Source organism: Canis aureus, chromosome 13 (genome assembly GCF_053574225.1).
Source record: "Canis aureus isolate CA01 chromosome 13, VMU_Caureus_v.1.0, whole genome shotgun sequence".
Lineage (NCBI taxonomy): Eukaryota > Metazoa > Chordata > Mammalia > Carnivora > Canidae > Canis > Canis aureus.
The window spans coordinates 40,634,607-40,654,904 of NC_135623.1; the positions used below are offsets into that span (position 1 = coordinate 40,634,607).

The following is a 20,298-nucleotide window of genomic DNA, read 5'->3' on the forward strand; positions in this document are numbered from 1 at the left end:
GTCTTTATGTTCTGTCTCCCCAGAATTTTTTTCTTGGCATTAAGCTGCCTGCCCCTTCCTACTCATCTTTCTTTTCCGTGACATATTCCCTCCGCTATCCCCAAACGTGCTTCAGGCGAGGAGCCCCTCATAAAACAAGTTAGGGGCTTCTAATTCACCATATGTGACCCTCAGACTTCTAAACTGGTTTTCCATTTGATGGCTCAGGTTCCTTTTTTAAGAAGCTCAAGCTGGGAATGTGTGACATTGAACTTTTGTCAGGACATTGTTCAGCCTATTTGCCTGTCATCTCCTGGGAATCCAGACCAAGGAACAGCTGCTGCGGTTACTATAAAGCCTGAGGGGTTTATAGGAAGAAAAGCTGCTCCCCAAGGCCAAGAGAGGGCTGTCTGGCCACTCAGGTAGGGCCTTGTAGATGGCAAAGCTTTGCCAGGATCCCCCCCTCTTCAGATCTGTTCTTCAGCTTTGCAAATCAAGGGTGGGACCCTTGTTGGAATGGAACAGGCTAGGAGAGGGTGTGGGAGAAACTGACTCATAACACCCGGTCTTAGGAGAGACTAATGTGTAAATCAAAGTACCTGTTCATTAGTGTGCTGGAAGAAAAATTTCTCCTAAAAGGACTCATATTTATGTTTGCAGGTCAGCATATTTTTATTTCCACAGAAAGCCTTGTGTGAGCAGCCAGGGTTTTATCAGAAGGTTGTTTCACACACTTGGAATCAGAACTAGGAGAGTTAGATTATTGTTGAAAAGTTTCAGTATTTATTATTAAAGAGGAGGTGATGCAAAATGGCATTTAGTGAAAAAGGTCAGCCTCTCTTCCTAGGCCTGGCCCCTTGTCCTCAGCCACTTCCTCAGAGGCAGCACATATTCCCAGTTTCTTTCATAGGTTAGATCATCTGAGGCCTGTATTTCCCAAATAGGGATATGCCTGATGCACAGGCCGGGCATTTTTTTTTCTAGTTGTATATAAAATTAAATCTCATCAGACGTACTTCCCACATTTCGCATGTATGAGGAACCAGTGCATCCTTTCATGTGAGCATTGTCAAACAAATGGAAAGAAGAAATTAAATGGCAGCCTGGCATTGATGGTTGGCAGAGCTCTGAAGCCTGCCTTCGCAGGTGCAGACACATCCACAAAAGTAACCGCAGTGGAAATAAGAACCGTCCTCTCATTTCCTGAGTCAGTCTCAGGAAAGGGGGATGAAATGAGACTTGCAGTTACGTTTACAATTTTAGCCTTTGGGTTCAGTAAGGACCCGTATTTGGTCCACTTCACTTCTATAACCAAAGCCACTGGGTCTGGATATAGACACTGGGCCACTGTGTTGTCTTCTGGGTAGTCTCCCTTCCTGGATCAATTTTTTCTTGACCTATCAGAGCGTGGGAGGTGAGAAGCAGTAGAAATGTTAGAGGCCCCTTGGGGGGAGGGACACACAGGGTTTGCTGAGTAGCAAGACCTGCACTCTCAGGGGGGATGGGGTTGGGGGGCAAGGGTGAGCCAGGAGCTGCCTAGCGACAGCACAAAGGAGCATTCCCAGGCCCCTGGCAGGGAGCAGACAGACGGTGGGTATTCTCTCGCTGTCCGCATGTCTGGGGAACAGGGCAGAAAAGGAAACCATAGAGTGAGAGAGGCGAAGGGGGGGGGCTCTGCCCCACTGTCTTGAAGGGGGCAGCAACCCTGTCCCAGGAAAACACCCCACGAGGACAGGGCAGGACCAAACACCTTGTGAGAGGTGGTCCGGCCCCAGAGCAGCTGTGCGGTACACATAGTCATGTCCCGTGGTGCAGCCAAGGTGCCCTCCAGCTTCCATGCCCTGACCTGGAGACAACACTGGAGAAGGTCTGCAGCAAGAGGGAACAATTAGCCAATTCATGATGTTGACATCTCTAGCCACACAATAAGGTCTTTCCCCTTAATTAGGGCTGTGACAGATAGAAATATATTCCCAGCCAACTCTTCTTATCCACAGGGGCAGACCTATTATCCTGACTCGGTCTGGCCCTGTCCTTATTTGAGGGCTTACCTTGTGTGCGCACACTTGGCAGCTTTGTAAAAGGACTCGGAAAGAATAAACACAGGGCCTGCTTCCTGCCCTTCGTCTAGAAGAGAAGACTCATTCATATACATGGTCCATGCCAGCAAACTTCAGTGGTTCAAGAGCAGGAAAATAAAACTAATGGGGGGTGTCTAGAAACCAGTTCATGTGACAAAAATAAAGTGAATAAGGGATCCAGGCACCAGTTCAAGTGAGGAACCAGGAGTATTTAGTGTGGAATAAAAGAAGCCATGGACACTATCTCAGAGGTTTGAGAGGCAGTAAGACTTAACATGTGGTAGGTGAAAGCCAAATTGCCTGAATCTCAAATTCTGACGAAGGCACTTACCACCTGCATGACTTTGGGCAAGTTTTCACGTCTCTGTGCTTCTCTTTCTCCATTTAAGAAAGAGGGGACGTCATGGTACCTACCTCATCTGGCTGATTCAAGAACTGAGCAGGTTGCTATATAGTTAGCAGTCTGTAAGGGTTTGAGGCTGCATCTAAGAAGGCAGGGAACAGATGGTGCATTGCACCAGGTAACCAAAGCAGAATCAGTGGTGGAAAATCGGCCTGAATATATACATTACCTTCTTTTATTTTTTTTTAAAGATTTTATCTATTTATTCATAAGAGACACACACACACACACACAGAGAGAGAGAGAGAGAGAGAGAGGCAAAGACACAGGCAGAGGGAGAAGCAGGCCCCATGCTGGGAGCCCGACGTGGGACTCGATCCCGGGTCTCCAGGATCATGCCCTGGGCCGAAGGCAGGCACCAAACCGCTGAGCCACCCAGGGATCCCCCATTACCTTCTTTTAAATTAGAGTTACCCCACATGGGACCTTGGGAAATAACAAAGAAAACTCTAGCGTTTGAATGGGTTTATTCTCTAACCCAAGCTCATTTGAGGTCTGTGTATCTGTCTAGTTACCTGCTTCACATTTCCACTGAGATATCTCCCAGGCATCTTCTTTTTAACATGTTCAGACTTCATCTCTGGATCCTGCTTTTACCTGCTTCTCCTTCAGCTCTTCTCCATTTCAGTACCAGCTGTGGCAAATACCAGCTACCCAGCCTTTCCACATAGAAACTGGACAGTCACTTATCCTTGATGCCTCTGTCTTGGTCCTTATGTTTAATCAGTCAACAACAGATGTCCATTCCACCTCTTTGGAGAAAAAATAGAGTCCCTCTACTTTTCTCCATAGTCACTGCCTAGTGACTGGTTTCTACTTCAACAATTCATTCTCTCTCCCCTGCAGTAACACTCCCACTGGCCTACTGATTTTACCTCTGTCCCCAGGCCAGAGAGCCCACAGAGCAGCTTGGTGTAGAAAAAAGCATACTGTCCACCTAACATGATGCAGCTGGGGCCAGGCCTTTATAAGCAGACCGAGGCTGGATTTCACCCCTCATTTGCTCCCTGGGCTGGTGCCCTTGTGCCTCAACACCTGCTCAACCATGTGCACTGGCTCTTCTTTCCAGTTCCTTCTTCCAAACAGAGTGATTTTTTAAAATGTAAATTGGATCACACCACACTTCTTTCCAATATCACCCCTACCCCCAGTCTTTCATGGCTTTGTGTTGCCCTAAATCAAATCTGGGTTCCATCTGCAATGATATAGTAATGTCCATCATTTGAATATATTTAATTGGTATTAATAGCCATTAACCAGATAAGAGATTTTACTGTGAAAACTAGCTCTGGGGTAGATCAGGGACTATTAGCTCTAAGAGAGAAATGAGAGGCCCTCTGCCTACTACAGAGGCCATAGACTGAACATGTAAGGGCTGGAGCCAGCCTGTAGACAGGCTGTTTAAAAACAATATTTAGTTGACCCTAATTGAAAATTGAGATTTCATCTGAAATAGGGATTCTTGGCTTCTCCTTAAAGTTTAGAAGATGTGGAGACATTGGGTCCTCCCCGTCCCAGGGTGATAGATGATGCTGAGCACCCTAGTGTTGTGCCCAAGATTGCGAATCCAAGAAACCACCAAGGAGCCGACACGCAAACATACAAACGCACGAGGGTTTATTAGCAAGCTCGAGCTTGGGTCCAAGTATACCCGATACAGCGGAGCAGGGACTTGGACGCTGAGGTGGGTTCCAGCTTAGTTTTATGGGCTGGTCTAGGGGACCTCCAGAAGGAGTGGAGGAATTTCTCAAGTTCTGTTTACATTCTGATATGGGGCTTTCAAGGGCATTGAGCTCTGTTCTCATTCTGATAGGGGACTTTCTGCCATGGGGCTTGAGCTCTGTTTTCATTCTAATATGGGGCTTTCTAGGGCGTTAAGCTGTTTTTTTCCTGTAACTGAAGTAAGGTAAAGTTCAGCGCTTATTCACAGGGGCCTGAGATGGCTGTACTTGTGCTAACACTGAACTTAAGGTGGAATGGCCTTAATTTTCTCGGCCTCCACACGTAGCTCCCACTGCTCCATATTTTGTACTGATTTGTGACCCCTAGAGGCCCTGGCAGATACTTGCCTTTACAGCCCCTAAATTCATTCAGTGCCTGCATTTGACAGGAAGGAAGCTGAGGCTAGAAGGGTCGTGTGCCAGTCTCCCAAGTCTTATACTGGATCTTGAACCATCTTGTGGCTTCTGCTGTCGCTACTAAATCACAACTGTCTCTCAGTTGAAGACTGAAAAGAAACATACTATGCCACTTGGTTAATTATTCTTTCTGCTGTGATTGCTAGCCAATGTGTCCTTTAGTTGTTTTGCTTTTATATCTGTAGTAACATGAAAATTAGCACAGACAGTCTGGAGGACCAGGATGGTGTTCTATGAATATCACCTACGCTGCATGAGACTGTAGCCCAAATAAGCAAAGTAGAGAAATAGGGAGGATTGGAAAGAACAGGGAAAATAAAATCTGGAGAGTTTTTGAGAAGGGAACAGCCTCTTCCTTGTGGGGTTGCAAAAAGCCAGCTGGGTTGCCACCTTTCCCAGAATGTGGAAATCGAGATGTAGACAGCAATGAGTCAGTCAGTGGCAGGAAAAGGACCAGAGAGCAAATCTTTGGGCTCCGTGTCCCATACCATGCTGTCACACCCTGAAAATTACCACGGACAGATCAATTGCTGCAAAAAGGGAAATTGGCAGTTTACCTTGGCAAATGATGGCTTTGGCCAATCAAGAGGAACTTGGATGAAACCTAGCCTCAGAGCCTTGAGTCCGATAAAGTCTTCTTGTGTTCTTTAGGGAAAGAGATCACATCATACATAGGGAAATTAGCCATGACAGCCAGCAGATCCTGCTGGATACTCTTTGTCCCACAGTGAATTATTGCCATAAAGCTGCCATGAAGCTATTCTGAGTCCCGAGTGACATAACACATCATCCTCATGGCAACTCTGGGCTGCTTTTTCCTAAGCTACAAAGAGGCAGGCTGTGCACAAGGAGGTAAATGGAATGACAGGACGTATCTCCAAAGGCAAGCTGGGACAGAGGGGCTGGTGGGGGAGTGTTGGTGTAACATGCTTTCACCTTCTGGGCTTTGTCTCGCTTGTATTATTCTCTTTTTTGTTTCCCATTGAAGTCTAAAAATGTTTAATGGTACTTAATTATACTTTTATCTTTATTCAAGTGTATCTGGGAATTTTTGCATACATTAACACTCTCTTATGATTAAGCCAAGGCAATTAGAATATTTTATCAGTACGAGAAATATTTTCCTCTAGACATAGATGTAGAAATCAAATCCTCTCTTTCAAATCTCTGAGCCATTGCTCAACGAGGAAATCAGATTTATGATTTCATAGTCATCTCCTTTTGATGCAAATGAAATGTGCTCATTGAAGACTAGGCTCACATTGTTGATTTCATTTCTGGAATCCCTGGGGCTTTTATCTGTTTCCATAAACACTATACTAAAAAAGTGAGTAATGGATCAATAACTAACACCAGGTGAGGTAGGTGGGGAAGACGAGTGAATAGATATTAAAGTGATAGATATTAAGAGTACACGTATGTATCCTGATGAGGACTGGGTGATGCGTAGAATTGCTAAATCACTATATTGTACACCTGAAACTAATATATCACTGTAAACTATGCTGGAATTAAAATAAAAAATAACTAATACCATCTCCGTCCCCTCCCTTCTCTTAGGCAAAAGTAGTTTTCAAAATTCAGTCTAAATTACTTCCACTAATGACGTATTTCCATTGGTTGGATCAACAAGAGTAAAAATACATTTCTTTTTCTATGAAGAATTCCTCTGCCACCAAGTTCTTTTCGGCTTAAGAATGTTCCTTCTTTACAATACCTCCTCAGTTCAGGCATTTGCTTTATTCATTTGAAGTGTGAATCTGTTGCTATTCTCCTCTGTCTTAACTTGTCTCTTTAGAAGTGAGGCCTTTTTCTTTGCATGGGGTTTCTGGCAGGAGTGGTGGTGAAGGATTGCATTATGCTGAGTGAAGTAAGTCAGTCGGAGAAGGACAAACATTATATGTTCTCATTCATTTGGGGAATATAAATAATAGTGAAAGGGAATATAAGGGAAGGGGGAAGAAATGTGTGGGAAATATCAGAAAGGGAGACAGAACGTAAAGACTCCTAACTCTGGGAAACGAACTAGGGGTGGTGGAAGGGGAGGAGGGCGGGGGGTGGGAGTGAATGGGTGACGGGCACTGGGTGTTATTCTGTATGTTAGTAAATTGAACACCAATTAAAAAAAAAAATGGGAAAAAAAAATAAAATGTTTGGCAAAATTCAGTAAAAAAAAAAAAAAAAAAAGTGCGACTGCGGGGGGGGGGGGGGGGGGCGCGGGGCGTAGAAGTAGGTAATGAGAGAGAGAGCGGTTGGGAAGGGTGGATTGCCCCAGGAGAAAGAAGCAGGGCTGTTGGAAAGGAGTGGCCGGAAGAGACCCTGCTATAAAGGGCTGCCATCACAAAACCCCAGCTGCACAAGTCTGGGAAATTATCAAATAGCAGAGAGCCTGCTGTCCAAGCAGCTTTGGAGCAACTGCTTTGTGCAGTATAAATACTGAGTTGCGGAGAACACAGTGACCCACACTGACAAAAATAATGAAATGGATGGCGATTCCCCAGTGGTTGGCAATTTGCTTTTTACCATGTTCCAAAACACTGGCTCCAGTTGGGTGAGTGTTGTGTTTTTGTTTGTGCTATCCTGCACTGATGGTTCCTGGAAACTCTCATGTGAGTCTCTGACTTCTGGTGCAGGTTCTCAGGCAGCATCACCCTACCTCCAGGTCACTGTTGTGACACACCCTGGGTCTCATTTTCAGTGTCTCAGCATACTTTCCAATGCTTCCAGTAATTGATTGTGCAAAACACAAAACCAAAAGCAGATGGGACATATGTAGATAAGCTGTTTTGTTTTTCATCCCTATAATCTCCTAGGTTTGATAGCACTTCAATTTTCTAACCATAAAAGCTGTTTCTATGCTCTTTGGAACACACACACACAAAATGCTGCCAGTAAGTAAGCTAAAAGAATATTACATGTGGTTTTCTGTTGTTGTTTGAGTTTTTTCTTTTCTCTCTTTCTTTCTTCTTTCTTTCTTTCTTTCTTTCTTTCTTTCTTTCTTTCTTTCTTTCTTTCTTCTTTCTTTCTTTCTTCTTTCTCTTTCTTTCTTTCTTTCTTTCTTTCTTTTTCTTTCTTTCTTTCTTTCCTTTTCCTTTTCCTTTTCCTTTTCCTTTTCCTTTTCCTTTTCCTTTTCCTTTTCCTTTTCCTTTTCCTTTTCCTTTCCTTTCCCTTGCTGCTGGAGAAAGAAATTCAAAAAAATTACTTGGAGTGTGTTTGCCAGAGCTCAGATTACTTATGGAACTATTGTGTCAACACTGAAGAATACTTTAGAATGTCATATCATAGTTGAGGTTAAAACCTCGCCTTCTACTGAAGGTGCTCACTTTGGGAAGTCTCGGTATTCCTTTGCCAAAATTTTAGATGCTGGTTGTGGTGTCTGTATCTCCTGCGTTGGTGAGGGGAGGCCGTTCTGTCTAAGAAATGTGACTTACTGGCAGGAGGTGACAGCTGCCACTAAGACAAATAGAACATGTTGGTGGGGACACTTGACAGGAAGTGTTCCTTTGGACCCACTCATCTTGTTGTCACGTAAATGCTCACATTGTCTTTTCAGTCAGATAAACATTACCAGGGGCTTGTTTTACATCAACCATGTATTATATATTAAATAAATATTTATTATTTACATTATATTATTTATTTATTTATTTATTTATTTTTATTTTTTTATTTTTAAGATTTTATTTATTCATGATAGTCACAGAGAGAGAGAGAGAGAGTCAGAGACACAGGCAGAGGGAGAAGCAGGCTCCATGCACCGGGAGCCCGATGTGGGATTCGATCCCGGGTCTCCAGGATCGCGCCCTGGGCCAAAGGCAGGCGCCAAACCGCTGTGCCACCCAGGGATCCCCTATATTATTTATTAAAATACACCTTCCCCTGACACTAAGGCCATAAAATGAGTAATTTCTTCTCTGCTAACAATCTCCACATTGGCTCTGGGCTCAACCATTTAATAGGTGTCTCTGGGTATCTGGACAGTTTGGGAACTATATTTGAACCAGTACAAAATTACTGCCCAGCAGTCTTTCTTTCTCAAAGGATTTGTCGACACTCATCTTCTCATCAGATGAGACAGCAGAGCACAGAGACTCATTGGGAGAGCAGATCCCAGAGCCAGACAGACCAGGGTTTGAAACTAGGCTGTCGCTTCTTAGGCTGGGTGATTAGGAGAAAGTCATTCAGCTTCTCCTAATATTAACCTTCTTTATAGAAAGAAAACCATGATAACACCTGTCCCATGATGATGGCTTTAATAGTATTTTCATTACCTTTCCTCTTCTGTTTTAAAGTGATCCAGGGAGGGAATGCACTGACATGAGAACTTTCTGAAACCACCCAGGGCTGTATTTGAAACCACTGATAAGCTTGGAGTGGGGCATTTGTCACAGTAGTCATAGTGGAAAGTGAAATGACTTATCTTGCTTCTCTGTTATCCACCCAGTAGCTAGGAGGGGAAATAGGGAGGCCAGGAGAACCTCTTTGGTGCAGCTTTTTCTCAGCCCCTTCCTGGAAGAGAGAGAGCCGTTACAGCAAGGAAGAGTAAGCACGTTGTCAGGTACATTTCTCCCCACCTCTCAGACCCTTCCCTGCCCAGGGCCCCAGCCACATAGGACAGCAGCCAGCCGTGGCCTCCCTCCTCCTCCATCCTGCCCCGTGGTATTGTTTTTCCCATTGATAAAAGCAGAGTTCCTTTGAAATGACCAAATTAGTGAGGCGAATGCATCCCCAGCATCTGACACGTATTTATGGAGCTCTGTGTTTTTATGTTCTGTTCTGCCTTAAATGCATAAATGGAAGGGTTCATTGTCTTCAGGAAAATCTGAAAGCCAAGAACTTACTAACAGGCTTCACACCTGCCTCTGTGAGGAACTTCTGAAGCCAGAGATATTTTTTGTAACTGAGGTCCATCTGTTGCACAGATTTTTAATTCAGATCTATTTTTCCTTCTCAAGCCAAGGCTGAGAGAGCAGCCAATTTTGTGGAAAGATCTCTTTAATATGAAACGAATAAAACTATCAATGCTAAATAAAATGGACCACTGTGAAACTTGGGTTAAACCCCATAGGGAAGAGGATGTGCGATTAACTGCATTATATAACAAGACCGCCTGTAATAGCTGGCACCGTTCTCTTTGTTGTTCCAAGGGAGAAGCAGCCAAGGCTGGGGCCAGAGCACATGATATTATTTTAAAGTGCTGCAGCCTCTGGAATTTTTCCTCAGAGAGATGTCTGGAATCAGAGTTTTCCTTTGATTTATGGTTGCTTTAAATGTTTAACACTTTTTACATTTTCAAAGCTACATCCTCTGCTTCCAGCACCTAGGGGTATATTTCTGTTGCTTTGAAAGATCATTTTCAAATGGGAAGTTTTCAAATTATGCAAAAAGGAGGTTTTACAGTACAGAGTGTTTGAGTGATTTTAAGTGGATAAAAGGGATGAGTATGTAAAGGTAGGGTCCCCAGAGCCTTTTTTCTTGGCTACTTGTGATGACCCAATAGAGAGAGGGGCTAGCTGGAGAGAAAAGGATTTCCAGAGTGGCAGCACATTCACTTAGGAAACATCCTTGGGCCAGACTGTCCTTGAACCTCAGAGAATTCGCCATCAGGTATGGTTGATAAGAAAGCATTTAGGTTGAGCCATGTGAGATTGCCATTTTTAGGTCAGAAATGGTAGAACATTGGCAGTTTCACATGGCTCAACTTAATGGCTAGATGATAACTATACACAGTGACAAAGGCTGCAGTGGGGTCAGTGGGCAGTGCTATGGGAAAGTCTAGGAAAGAGGACCTAATACAGTGATGTGGGGTTAGGGGACAAGAAGGAGACAGCATATCTGAGTGTTGTTCCATTGTTTCGGTTTTGTTTTGTTTTTTTAGACAAATCATTTTATTGAGGTATAATTGGCGTACAGTAAACTGCACATATTCTTAGTGTATAATTTGATGAGTTCTGACACATATATATACCCACGAAATCATCACTACAACCAAATAACATATCACCCCCCAAAATATCCTCATTTTCCTCTGCCCCATCCCCAGGCAAACACGCTCTCTGTTATTAGTTTCATTTTATAGAATGTTCTAAAAATGAACATATACAATACTCTTTCTTGCCTGGCTTCTTTCACTCAGCACAGTTATTTTTAGATTCGTTCATGTTGAGTGTATATCAATATTTCCTCTCTTTTTGTTACAGAATAGTATTTCATTGTGCAGATATACCAGAGTTTGTTTTTTCACTTGTTGGTGTTTTTCCACTGTTGATAGACACTTGTATTGTTAGCTCTTACAAATAAGTCTGCTGTGAACATTCACGTACAAGTCTTTGTACGGACACAGGCTTTGCTTTCTCTTTGATAAACACCTAGGAGTGGAATTGCTGGGTTTTGTGGTAGGTATATTTAACTTTTTAAGAGACTGCCATACTGGTTTCCGGAGTGGTTATCCCATTATATGTTCCCACCAGCAGGGCCTGAAAGTTTGAATTCTTTCACATCCTTTCCAACATTGTATATGTCTTAATTTTCAGCATTTTAATAGGCATATAGTGGTATCTCACTGTGGTTTTCATTTGCATGTCATTGACTAACGATGTCGGGCACTTTTCATGTATTTATTTGCCATCTCTATATCTTTTTAGCTAAAGTGTCTGCTCAGATCTTCGGCATTTTTAAATTGGGTTGTTTTCTTATTAAGTTTAGAGAATTCTTTGTACTGTATGTAAGTCCTTTGTAAGATGTATAACTTGCAAATGTTTTCTTCCGATCTGTAGTTTGTCATTTCATTTTCTTAGTAGTACCTTCCAAAGAACAGAAGTTTTACATTTTGATGACATCTTGTTTTCTTATGGGTCTTGCTTTTGGTGTCATTTCTAAGAAATCTTTACCTAAGCTAAAGTTGCACATGTTCTCCAGCTAATGTTTTCTTCAGGAAGTTAATATAGTTACAGGTTTTTCATTGGGGACTCTGACCCATTTTGAGTTAAAATTAGTATATGGCACGAAGTGTAGATTGAAGTTCTTTTCCTTTTCACTTGTGCATCTATATAGCTGATTGTTTCCCCATCATTTGTGGAAAAGACTCTCCTTTCTCTGCTGGATTACCTATGCACCTGTGTTGAAAATTTATCGTTCATATAGGTGTAGATCTGTTTCTGGACTTTAGGCCATCACATTGATCTATTTCTCTGTCTTTTCACAAATTTCACACTTTCTTCATTTCTTTAAGAGTGAGTCTTGAAATCTAGTGTAATTCTCCAACTTTGTTCTTTTTCGAAATTATTTTAGCTATTGTAGTTCCTTCACATCTCTGTATAAGTTTTAGAATTAGCTTGTCAATTCCTATTTAAAAATATGCTGGGATTTTGATTGAAAGTGATTTCGATTGAGAGTTGTTGGGCTCTCATGGGGCTGTGTCCATGGAAGGAAGGTATTCAAACATCACTTTTATATCTGAACAACTTGAATGTTGAGACCAGTACAGAATTTAAAAAATTTTCCACAGTCTCACTTCCAAGTTTATTGAAAACCCACCTGTGCAAAATGGTGTTATTCAGTGCCAAAGGATACAAAGAAAAAGAAAATGTTCTAATTCTGGTCTTTATTTCCTATAAATTTACCCTTTAAAAAAAAATCTCCTCCCAGAGGCAGAGAATAAGACAATTATCTCAGGCAGTTTTTCACCCCTGGGAAAAGATCACAGATAATTGGGAGGATCTGTGCTTTCTGGAGAGAGAAAGCTCCCTTTTGCTATGCTCTCTTCTTTCCCCCAATGGCTACAGGCTCATTCACCAATTGTAGCCTGTTGCTTGGTACTGGAGTCACAAATCAAACACCTGTAGGGCCTGAGCCATCCCAGACAAAGGAGAGCAGCCTAGCCACTGGGTTTTCACATGCATTGTGGGAGAGAGTTTATGTTGGGGGGTAACCAGCATGAGGATGACTCTGCTCAACTGACAAGCAAAGCCACAAATCTGGAATTTTGTGAAAGCTCCCAATTTTCAAATGCTGTCTGTGTAGTTTTTTGAACAGTGTAGGCCAAATGGAACACATCTGTGGGCCAAATTAAGTCCATTGGCTACCAGTGCGCAGCTTCTGATGGATGGACATTTTTATTTGCTTTCAGGGTCACCTCTATCATCAGGTCCCTAAAGGATTTATTTCAACAATTGCTTATTGAGTACTCATGTTGTGCTAGGAAGTGCTCAGTGCCCAGGAAATTGATTGGTGGTGGGAAGGATCCTTTCTGCCCCTGTGGTCAAGGGGCTCCTGCTCTATCTAGTGTGGGGCTTAGATGCAGCATAGACATTCTAGTGCCACCTCCCATTCTCTCCTGCATCTGCTCCTCTGCTGTATTCTCACTGTCCCTCATTTCAGGCTTCCTGGAAGGGCATGGTTGATGATACTTGGAAGAGTTCTGAAAGGCTTCTCTGAGGAGGTGACATATGAGTTAATTATTGAATAGAGACTAGAAATTAGCCAGCTGAATGTACACTAGAACAATGTTCATCAGATTTCTGTTTGCTACCTATTTGTGGAACGTGAGATCAATTTAATGGTTGAATCAGGATTAAAATAAAATAGGATATCATATACTAAAGGTAAGTATTTTTTGTTTTGTTAAACTTTTCATTCAGTATTGCACACACATACCTGCTTCTGATACATGTATTTTTTGTAAAATAAATTTTTGGTTAAAAAACAGAAATGTAGTCTGGAAGATTTTCCAGTTTTTGAGAGTAACAAGGAGATTAAAAGAATCTTTAATGATGACCCCATGTTATTTCTGAGATCTTTTCATAAATTGTTAACTTCAGCTGCTGACTTCCAAGTATAAGTAGACACTGAATACCTACTAGGATAGGCATCTAAAGATCACTCTTTGGTGCTTCTTCACCAGGGAATTGTGAGAATGAGCAAGTGACCTGAATTCCTCTGATTTTATTTCCTGAGTTATTTTCCTGGTGAAATAAATGAAATAGTCTAGATGGGTAGTTTTCATGCCCAAAGTTTCATGGAAGTGCTTTTGGCATACTGCAAACAATTTGCATAAATAGCTAAATTTGCACCCTGCTGTATCATTAGGCACTAAAAAGCACCCACCAGCATAGTAGGCCTCAATTAATATTTGCTGAATCAACATATCTGTTTTCAGACTACCATTCCATTTTATGTGAAGTTAGGCATCTTTGAGTTAATCGATAAAAATTTCACAGTAAGTTTCACTTTAGGCACAAACTTTGAAGTCATGCAATTCCTAGAAAATTAGAATTTTGTCAAAAACCACAAAGTTCTGAAGCCAAGCGGAATGATCTTTGTGCATAGCTCTTGGTACATGGCAGTGCTCCTGTGCTTTGCCAGGGTAGTCTGGCATTATGCAAGCTGTTTGGAATGTGTCCCCTGTATAATGTGCAACTCCTCCATACATTTTTAAAAGCTAAGGTCTTAAAGGATATTTCTTAGGAGCTGTTAGTACGAGACACATACTAGGTCCTCACAGTGAATAAGACACACACACAGTTTCTGTCTTAGTAAAACTCATAGTTCACTGTGGCAGATGCCAGATGCCCTCCACTGATGTCATGTGTGCTTGCACGTGAATGTCTTCGGGTAGACCCTGCATCAGGGTCCCTATAATGTCTGAGACTCAGAGGTCCGCATCTCTGTCCATATAATGTGCTTAGATCATTCATTGGGAAGTGGTCTAATGCTAGTTCTGTGAGACTGTCATCTTTCTTGTTTCTGACTCTAAACTCACGTGATTTTTTTGGTTTGTTTGTATGTGTGTGTGTGTGCGTGTGCTAGGTTCCTACTGCATTTGCAGGCAATTAAGACATCTGAATCTCTCCTCCTGAACTGCATTTTAAGACAAGCTGAAAACATTCTGTACCTTTATACTTGATTTTCTGAGCTTGAGGGGATGTCACATTTATCCCAACACAAAAGAAATCTTGTTAGTATCATTCCATCAATCCAAACTATTTTATTTCTTGATTATGTTAATCACCACATTCATAGTCTCTTCCGACTGTGGGAAGACAGCAGTTTAAAAAACCTACCTTCTCTCCCTCTGCCTCCGTTGCTGGTAAGAGGACTGAAAGTTTCACTTTTAAGATTATTGTTGTGTCATAGCTTTGAAAGATTTTGCTTGGCAAATTGACATGATCTTCACCTCCTTTTATTTCTTTGGTCTTATCACTAAGCGGTTCAACCCAGTGGAACTCCATCAAATAAATGTACTTTTGATGTCTGGAGCCAGCTGTCTGTAAGCACTCATTAGTGATCTTATCCTTCTTCTAGGCAGGTTTAGTGCTGATAAGGAAAGCATATCTATCAGAGGTGTTATTTTATAATTTATAATATTACAATCAAAGCTTCTTAAATTAACTCTCTTTACTCTTTACTGCCAGGCACTAGCCGCAAAGATAATATCAAGGGACCCTAGGGGCAGCTTGTTGGGTATCAGTTTAAATGTTGATGTTTTGATCTTGAAGACTAAAATTGAGTTACAGATATTTCTAAACAATTTTGAAAATTTTTAAGAACAGTCATATGTGGGAAATAATGTGATTAATGGGTGCATTTTGGCTATTTAGAAAAGGGGAAAACTCAGAATTCATATCTGTATAATGGAACGTTCATATAAAGGAATCTTTAAAGTCATTTGCTTATCGCCTGTGAAAAAGCAGCGCTGTCATTAATGTTGAGACTTTGCCTTCGTGACTTACGCACTCTGGATACTCTACAAGGCACTTTGGAATTTTGTCTCTCAACAACAACACTCTTTTTAATTTCAAAAGGTAGTTTTTAAGCATGTTTCGATAAGCCAAGTAATTTTTGCCACCTGCCAGTAAATTTGTAACTTAGAAATACTAGAAACAGGGCTGCATTATGACTTGCATGGGCTGGAGGCACTCTTGCCTTTGTGACCCCTTCCTCCATAAGAAAATATTAAAAATGATGTTTTATGACTGTTGCTATAAAGATGAATATATTATTATGTATTCAAACATTGTCTTTGACCTAAAGCTCATGTTTTCTTCTCATTTTAAAATAAAACATTTTCATGGGCTTCAAAAAGTATTGTGGGCTCTCATGGGCTCTCTCATCCCTGTCCCCACTGTGCCTAATGGATAAATGGGCTCTGATGATTAGAAGTTATCATTTTTCCTTTTCAGTTTATTAATTGTTCTTTTTTGTGTTTAGTGTCCATATTTTTAAATAGGAAAAAAAAAACTTCATTTCTGTAGAGCATCTCTTTTAAACTCAACAAACAGCTGTATATTTGGTGGGAATGACCTGTATCAGCCCTGACATTTATCAACAGCTATCCTGAATGAGATACAGAAGACTTTTAAAGAAATTGGCAAGACAGAAATGTATGTCCTTTACATGTTAACCGATCAAACCAGCTACATGGCCTGAAGCTATCAGCATTTACCCATTTTATAATTTCAAACAGGATATAATGATCATGAAATACCACATTTTCTATTCCTTTAATTCCCCTTCCTTTCCTATAGCAATGTAAAGCTTCGTTTATCTCTTTTTTTACTGTCTAGTGATTTTAAGACTTAACAATAGAAGGTAAAGTGTTATTTATCATTCATTCATATTCTAATAATGATTCTGCTATGTTTATAAAAATGATACATGTTCATTATAAAGAATCCAAGGAGTGCAGAAAAGTATAAAGATCACAAATCCTATCACTTAGAAATAAGCCTCAAAAAAAAGTGTGCATCCTGTTGGACATCTCTTTAAGCATGGATGGGAAAATGTATGGATAGGTGGATGAAAGGAAGAAAGGAAGAAAGAAAAGAAAAAAATGCTTTTAGAAAAGTAGGAATATATGATACATGCTGATTTTTACATTTAATTTTATTTAAATTTAACTAAAGTAAAAGAAAGTAAGTGAATACAAATAAATTACTGTAAATTGAATAAAGAGATTTTTTTCATGGTTAGAAATGTTTTTTTCTTCTGTGGTTAAGAGATGATAAAGAACTTGTTTTGTTTTTCTTTTCCCCCATTAATGTTTCTTGGTAGACATTAGTGCTCTTCACCCAGGTCTCTCCGCATCCTGAGATGGAAGAGAATCCTATTTCCTCACTCTCTTCAAGTTAGGTAGGACCTTATGACTGACTTGCTTTAGTCACAAAATGGGAATGGAAGTGAGCAGAAGGTCACTTGTGGATTGCTGTGTTTGATTGCCCGATCTCTTATCTCTTTTCTTTGCATCTTATTGAGCATGGATGCCCAAGTGAATGGGAGAAGTATGGTATCAATGCAGCAGAGAATGCAGAACCAGCTCCTGGATGTACTGTCCTGAAGAGCTAGGCGGGCCTACAGTGGTGGGCGTGTGAGAGAGAAATGAAATCTTGTTCTCTTAAGTCACTGCGATTTAGGGCTTCTTTCCTACCATAGAGAACAGTCTGTCCTGACTGCTGCCATCTCCATTTTAGAGAAGTGTTGATTTCCTCTCTACTGTGATAGATGAGGTCCTTCATAGTCCTCATTTCTCTCCAAATACTTTAAATTCTGCCTTTTATCTCTGTTTACCTTAAGTCTTTCCTGAATATAGATAAATTTAAATCATGTTAATTCTATGCTTTGGTGTTTCCAATTTATTTATGAATTTCATGATGATGCTGTTTTGGTCCTCAGTTTATCATTTTTATATAAGCTTATTTTAAAAAAATTTTACTTAAATTCAATTAATATACAATGTATTTTTTATTTCCTAGGTAGAGGTCAGTGATTCAGCAGACTAATATAACACCCATTATGTCATGTGCCCTCCTTCATGTCCATCACCCAGTTACCTCATCCCCCCACCCTCATCCTCTCCAGCTGAAGCAGGAGAGCCAGGTTCTTGTCTCATGAAGTCAAAGAATGAATCTCATGGACAAAGGAGTGAGTAAAGCTGTAGAGTTTTATTAAGCTAGGAAACAGAGAAAGCTCTCAGGAGTGAGAGGGGTCCCCACAGGGCTGCCACTGGGGGCTTGTAGGGTGGATCTTTTATTGAAAGCTAACCAAGGAACCTAAATCCTTTTATCATCTTTATTGATAGCACCATTGAGTAAGAACTAGAGATAACATCTTTAATGGCCCATTTCCCTTTTAGGGTCTAGTATTTCTCTGTTGGTCCTGAGTAGAGTAGCTGTTATAACCAGACCCCACCTCTGACACCTGGGACAAGATGGTCTGGTTTGTTTACCTCTGATTTCCTTTCATCTCCACATTTTTGCGATTTTTTGTGAGCTTGATTCCATGGCCCCCTACCTAACCCTCCCTCCCCAGCCCTGCCTGTCCCTTACTCAACACAGATGCTCTGCTCCAAGAAGCCTTCAGGGACCCAAACTCCTTCTGTCTTGTTTCTCTGCTATGTTTGACCTCTATTCTTAAGGTCATGGTCCTCTCAGGGTCCAAGATGGTTGCCCTAGTTCCATGAGGAAGGAGGAAAAGGTAACGAAGAGGGGCAAAGGGTAGGGAGTAGGTGATTTACAAAGAAGGCTCCCAGATTGTGACTCATGCACCTCCAAGTGATCGGACACAACTTAGTGGCCCTTGCAAGGAAGGTGGGACACGCAGCTCTTATGTTGGGGAGCCATGTGCCCAGCTAATGACCGGAAATTCTGTTACTAGCAGTCCTGGCCGTAGAGCCTGACTTCGGGCGTCAACATCTAATTTTGCCGGTAAATGTAAAACGCCCTGAAAGTTTTTCCTCGGTATATCACAAATCCCCCCTCACTGCCACAGGCTTTAGTAATTTCTCACCTTGAATTAATGCAACAGCCTCTCTCTGTTGCCAGGGTGATCAGCCCAAGATGCAAATTTAAGCAGATCAGCCCTCTGCTTGAAATGTCCTGGTGGATCCCTATTGCCTTGAAAGAAAACATCAACTCTGGAATAAGACGGAAAGTCTGTCACACTGGAGTCTTCTGTGTGCTCATGACTTTCCCCCACAGTCCGGGCACAGTAGAGGGCAGGCAGTTGCCAGGATGTTCCCTTGCTACTCCTCTGTCTAGAATATTTTCTCCTCCAATCTTGGCAACTGGCCAACTTCTGTAGAATTTTGCTGAGGCTAATCTTCATCGGGAAACCTTTGCCGATTCTGTGTCCTACACCCCTGCCATCTCCTCGTTCCCCCTCCCTCCCCTTACCTCCACACAGCAAAACCAGACCTATTCAAAGAACAGGATGCCGTTGCCTGGGTAACAACCAGTGCCAGCCAGTGGTTGAATCACCAGCCACATCTGCAGTGGGACTTCTGGTAGTGGATCTCTGGTTGGCCCTGTTGGCCACACCCTTTCTCCAAAGACTCTCCCTCTCCTTGGACATGCCTGGCTCTCCCTTTCTGTTTCTTCCTACCGTGCTCACCCTGGAATGTTGATGTCTCTAGAGATCAGTGTTTGGTCTTGTTATAACACATAATTCCCCAAGATTCTTCATCCCCCTTTATGACTTCACGTGCCACCCAGAGTTCTAAATCTCTATTTCCAGATTAGATTTCTCTTCAGAGCGTTGGATGTGAATATCTAGCTACTACTAAACACGTGAGATAGGGAGGAGGAAGTCCAAACAAGGAAGTGGTGCACCTTCACCCTCATATCTCCTCCATTATGTCCCTGGTAGGACCGGCACGCTCTGAAGTCATCTTGTTTATGTGCCTGTTTATTGTTTGCAAGTGTATGGCCTCCTTCCCAGGCTTGCTCACTTTTGTCGTGACTAAAAGGATGGCTGCCACATGTGTAGTAGGTGCTCTACAAATATGTGATAGATGAACAGAAATAGGAAGGAAGGAAAACTATCACCAGACCCCACCAGACACTGTTGTTCAATATTTGGATTGTTGTTTGGTTTATTGAGGCCTTTACCGACTTGAGTAAATATAATATGGTAACAAGGTTGGCATGTTCCATAATAGATAGGCCACAGATGCGAGCATTCACATCAACTCTTTCACCCCACACCTCATCCCGCATACACCACAAGCTCTGGGAGTGAAAAAATAACTTTCCTTGAGAGAGGCTCCGTATCTCACTTGCCTGAGTCAGCTTCAAGGCAAAATAATACTGTGATTTGGGTTTTCTCCGGGACTGTAAAACTCTTGATGAATGCATCTGTGCATCCATGCAACCTTTTTTAAGGTTCACGTTCCTGCTGGCTGTGTGGGTGTGCAGTGGACATTTCTGATACACTGCTGATAAACCCAGGTGTGACCAAAGGCTTACCTCCAGAGAGGTTACCTTTCTTCTTTCTTGTGCCTTTCTCTTCACGATCACAGAAGATCTCCTAGGCTATATGAGCAGGAAGTGCTGGCTAGCTCACGAGTGCTGAGAGAAATCAGCCCCATCATCATCAAGGTTTCGGCTGCATGTTGTAAAATGGAAAAGCTTTCAAGGAAGTATAAAAAATTATGTGTGTGTATATATATATAATGTATATATATACATATATATATGTGTAATTTACTTTTTAAAAGGATTTTATGTATTTACTTGACAGCACAAGCAGGGAGCAGCAGTAGGCAGAGGGAGAGGGAAGAGCAGGCTCCCTGTGGGGGAGGGATCCCAGTGTGGGACTCGATCCCAGGATCCCAGGGATCATCACCTGAGCAGAGGCAGACGCTTAACCAACTGAGCCACCCAGACACCCTATATATTTGTTTTAAAAATATATCTGAAATAAC

At 41.8% G+C, this 20,298-nt stretch overlaps 2 protein-coding genes and 1 long non-coding RNA gene across 15 annotated transcripts in view; 1 reads left to right on the forward strand and 2 right to left on the reverse strand.

The window, feature by feature from the left end:
* Nucleotides 1-20,298, forward strand: part of CRADD (CARD and death domain containing adaptor protein) — a 177,856-nt gene that overhangs the window by 136,957 nt on the left and 20,601 nt on the right. The gene's annotated exons all lie outside the window — the stretch shown is intronic.
* Nucleotides 642-7,631, reverse strand: LOC144282319 (uncharacterized). 3 transcript variants are annotated; one of them, XM_077845822.1, is made up of 6 exons: nt 7,517-7,631; nt 5,159-5,246; nt 2,979-3,215; nt 2,031-2,106; nt 1,730-1,848; nt 642-1,376 (listed from the first exon to the last, which is right to left on the reverse strand). In XM_077845822.1, the coding sequence occupies exons 3-6, from the start codon at nt 3,039-3,041 to the stop codon at nt 1,239-1,241; spliced, it is 396 nt and encodes a 131-aa protein (XP_077701948.1). In that variant the 5' UTR covers nt 3,042-3,215; nt 5,159-5,246; nt 7,517-7,631; the 3' UTR covers nt 642-1,238. The 3 variants fall into 3 exon arrangements, with proteins under 3 accessions (XP_077701948.1, XP_077701947.1, XP_077701946.1); XM_077845821.1 differs by having other exon boundaries at nt 2,979-4,690; XM_077845820.1 differs by lacking the exon at nt 7,517-7,631 and having other exon boundaries at nt 2,979-4,690; nt 5,159-6,454.
* LOC144282323 (uncharacterized) lies at nt 8,459-19,056 on the reverse strand. Of its 4 annotated transcripts, none has more exons than XR_013350735.1 (4): nt 18,987-19,056; nt 18,384-18,490; nt 14,663-14,915; nt 8,459-9,110 (listed from the first exon to the last, which is right to left on the reverse strand). It is a non-coding gene; the product is annotated as an uncharacterized LOC144282323 (long non-coding RNA). The 4 variants fall into 4 exon arrangements; XR_013350734.1 differs by having other exon boundaries at nt 18,384-18,510; nt 18,987-19,034; XR_013350732.1 differs by lacking the exon at nt 18,987-19,056 and adding an exon at nt 18,770-18,980.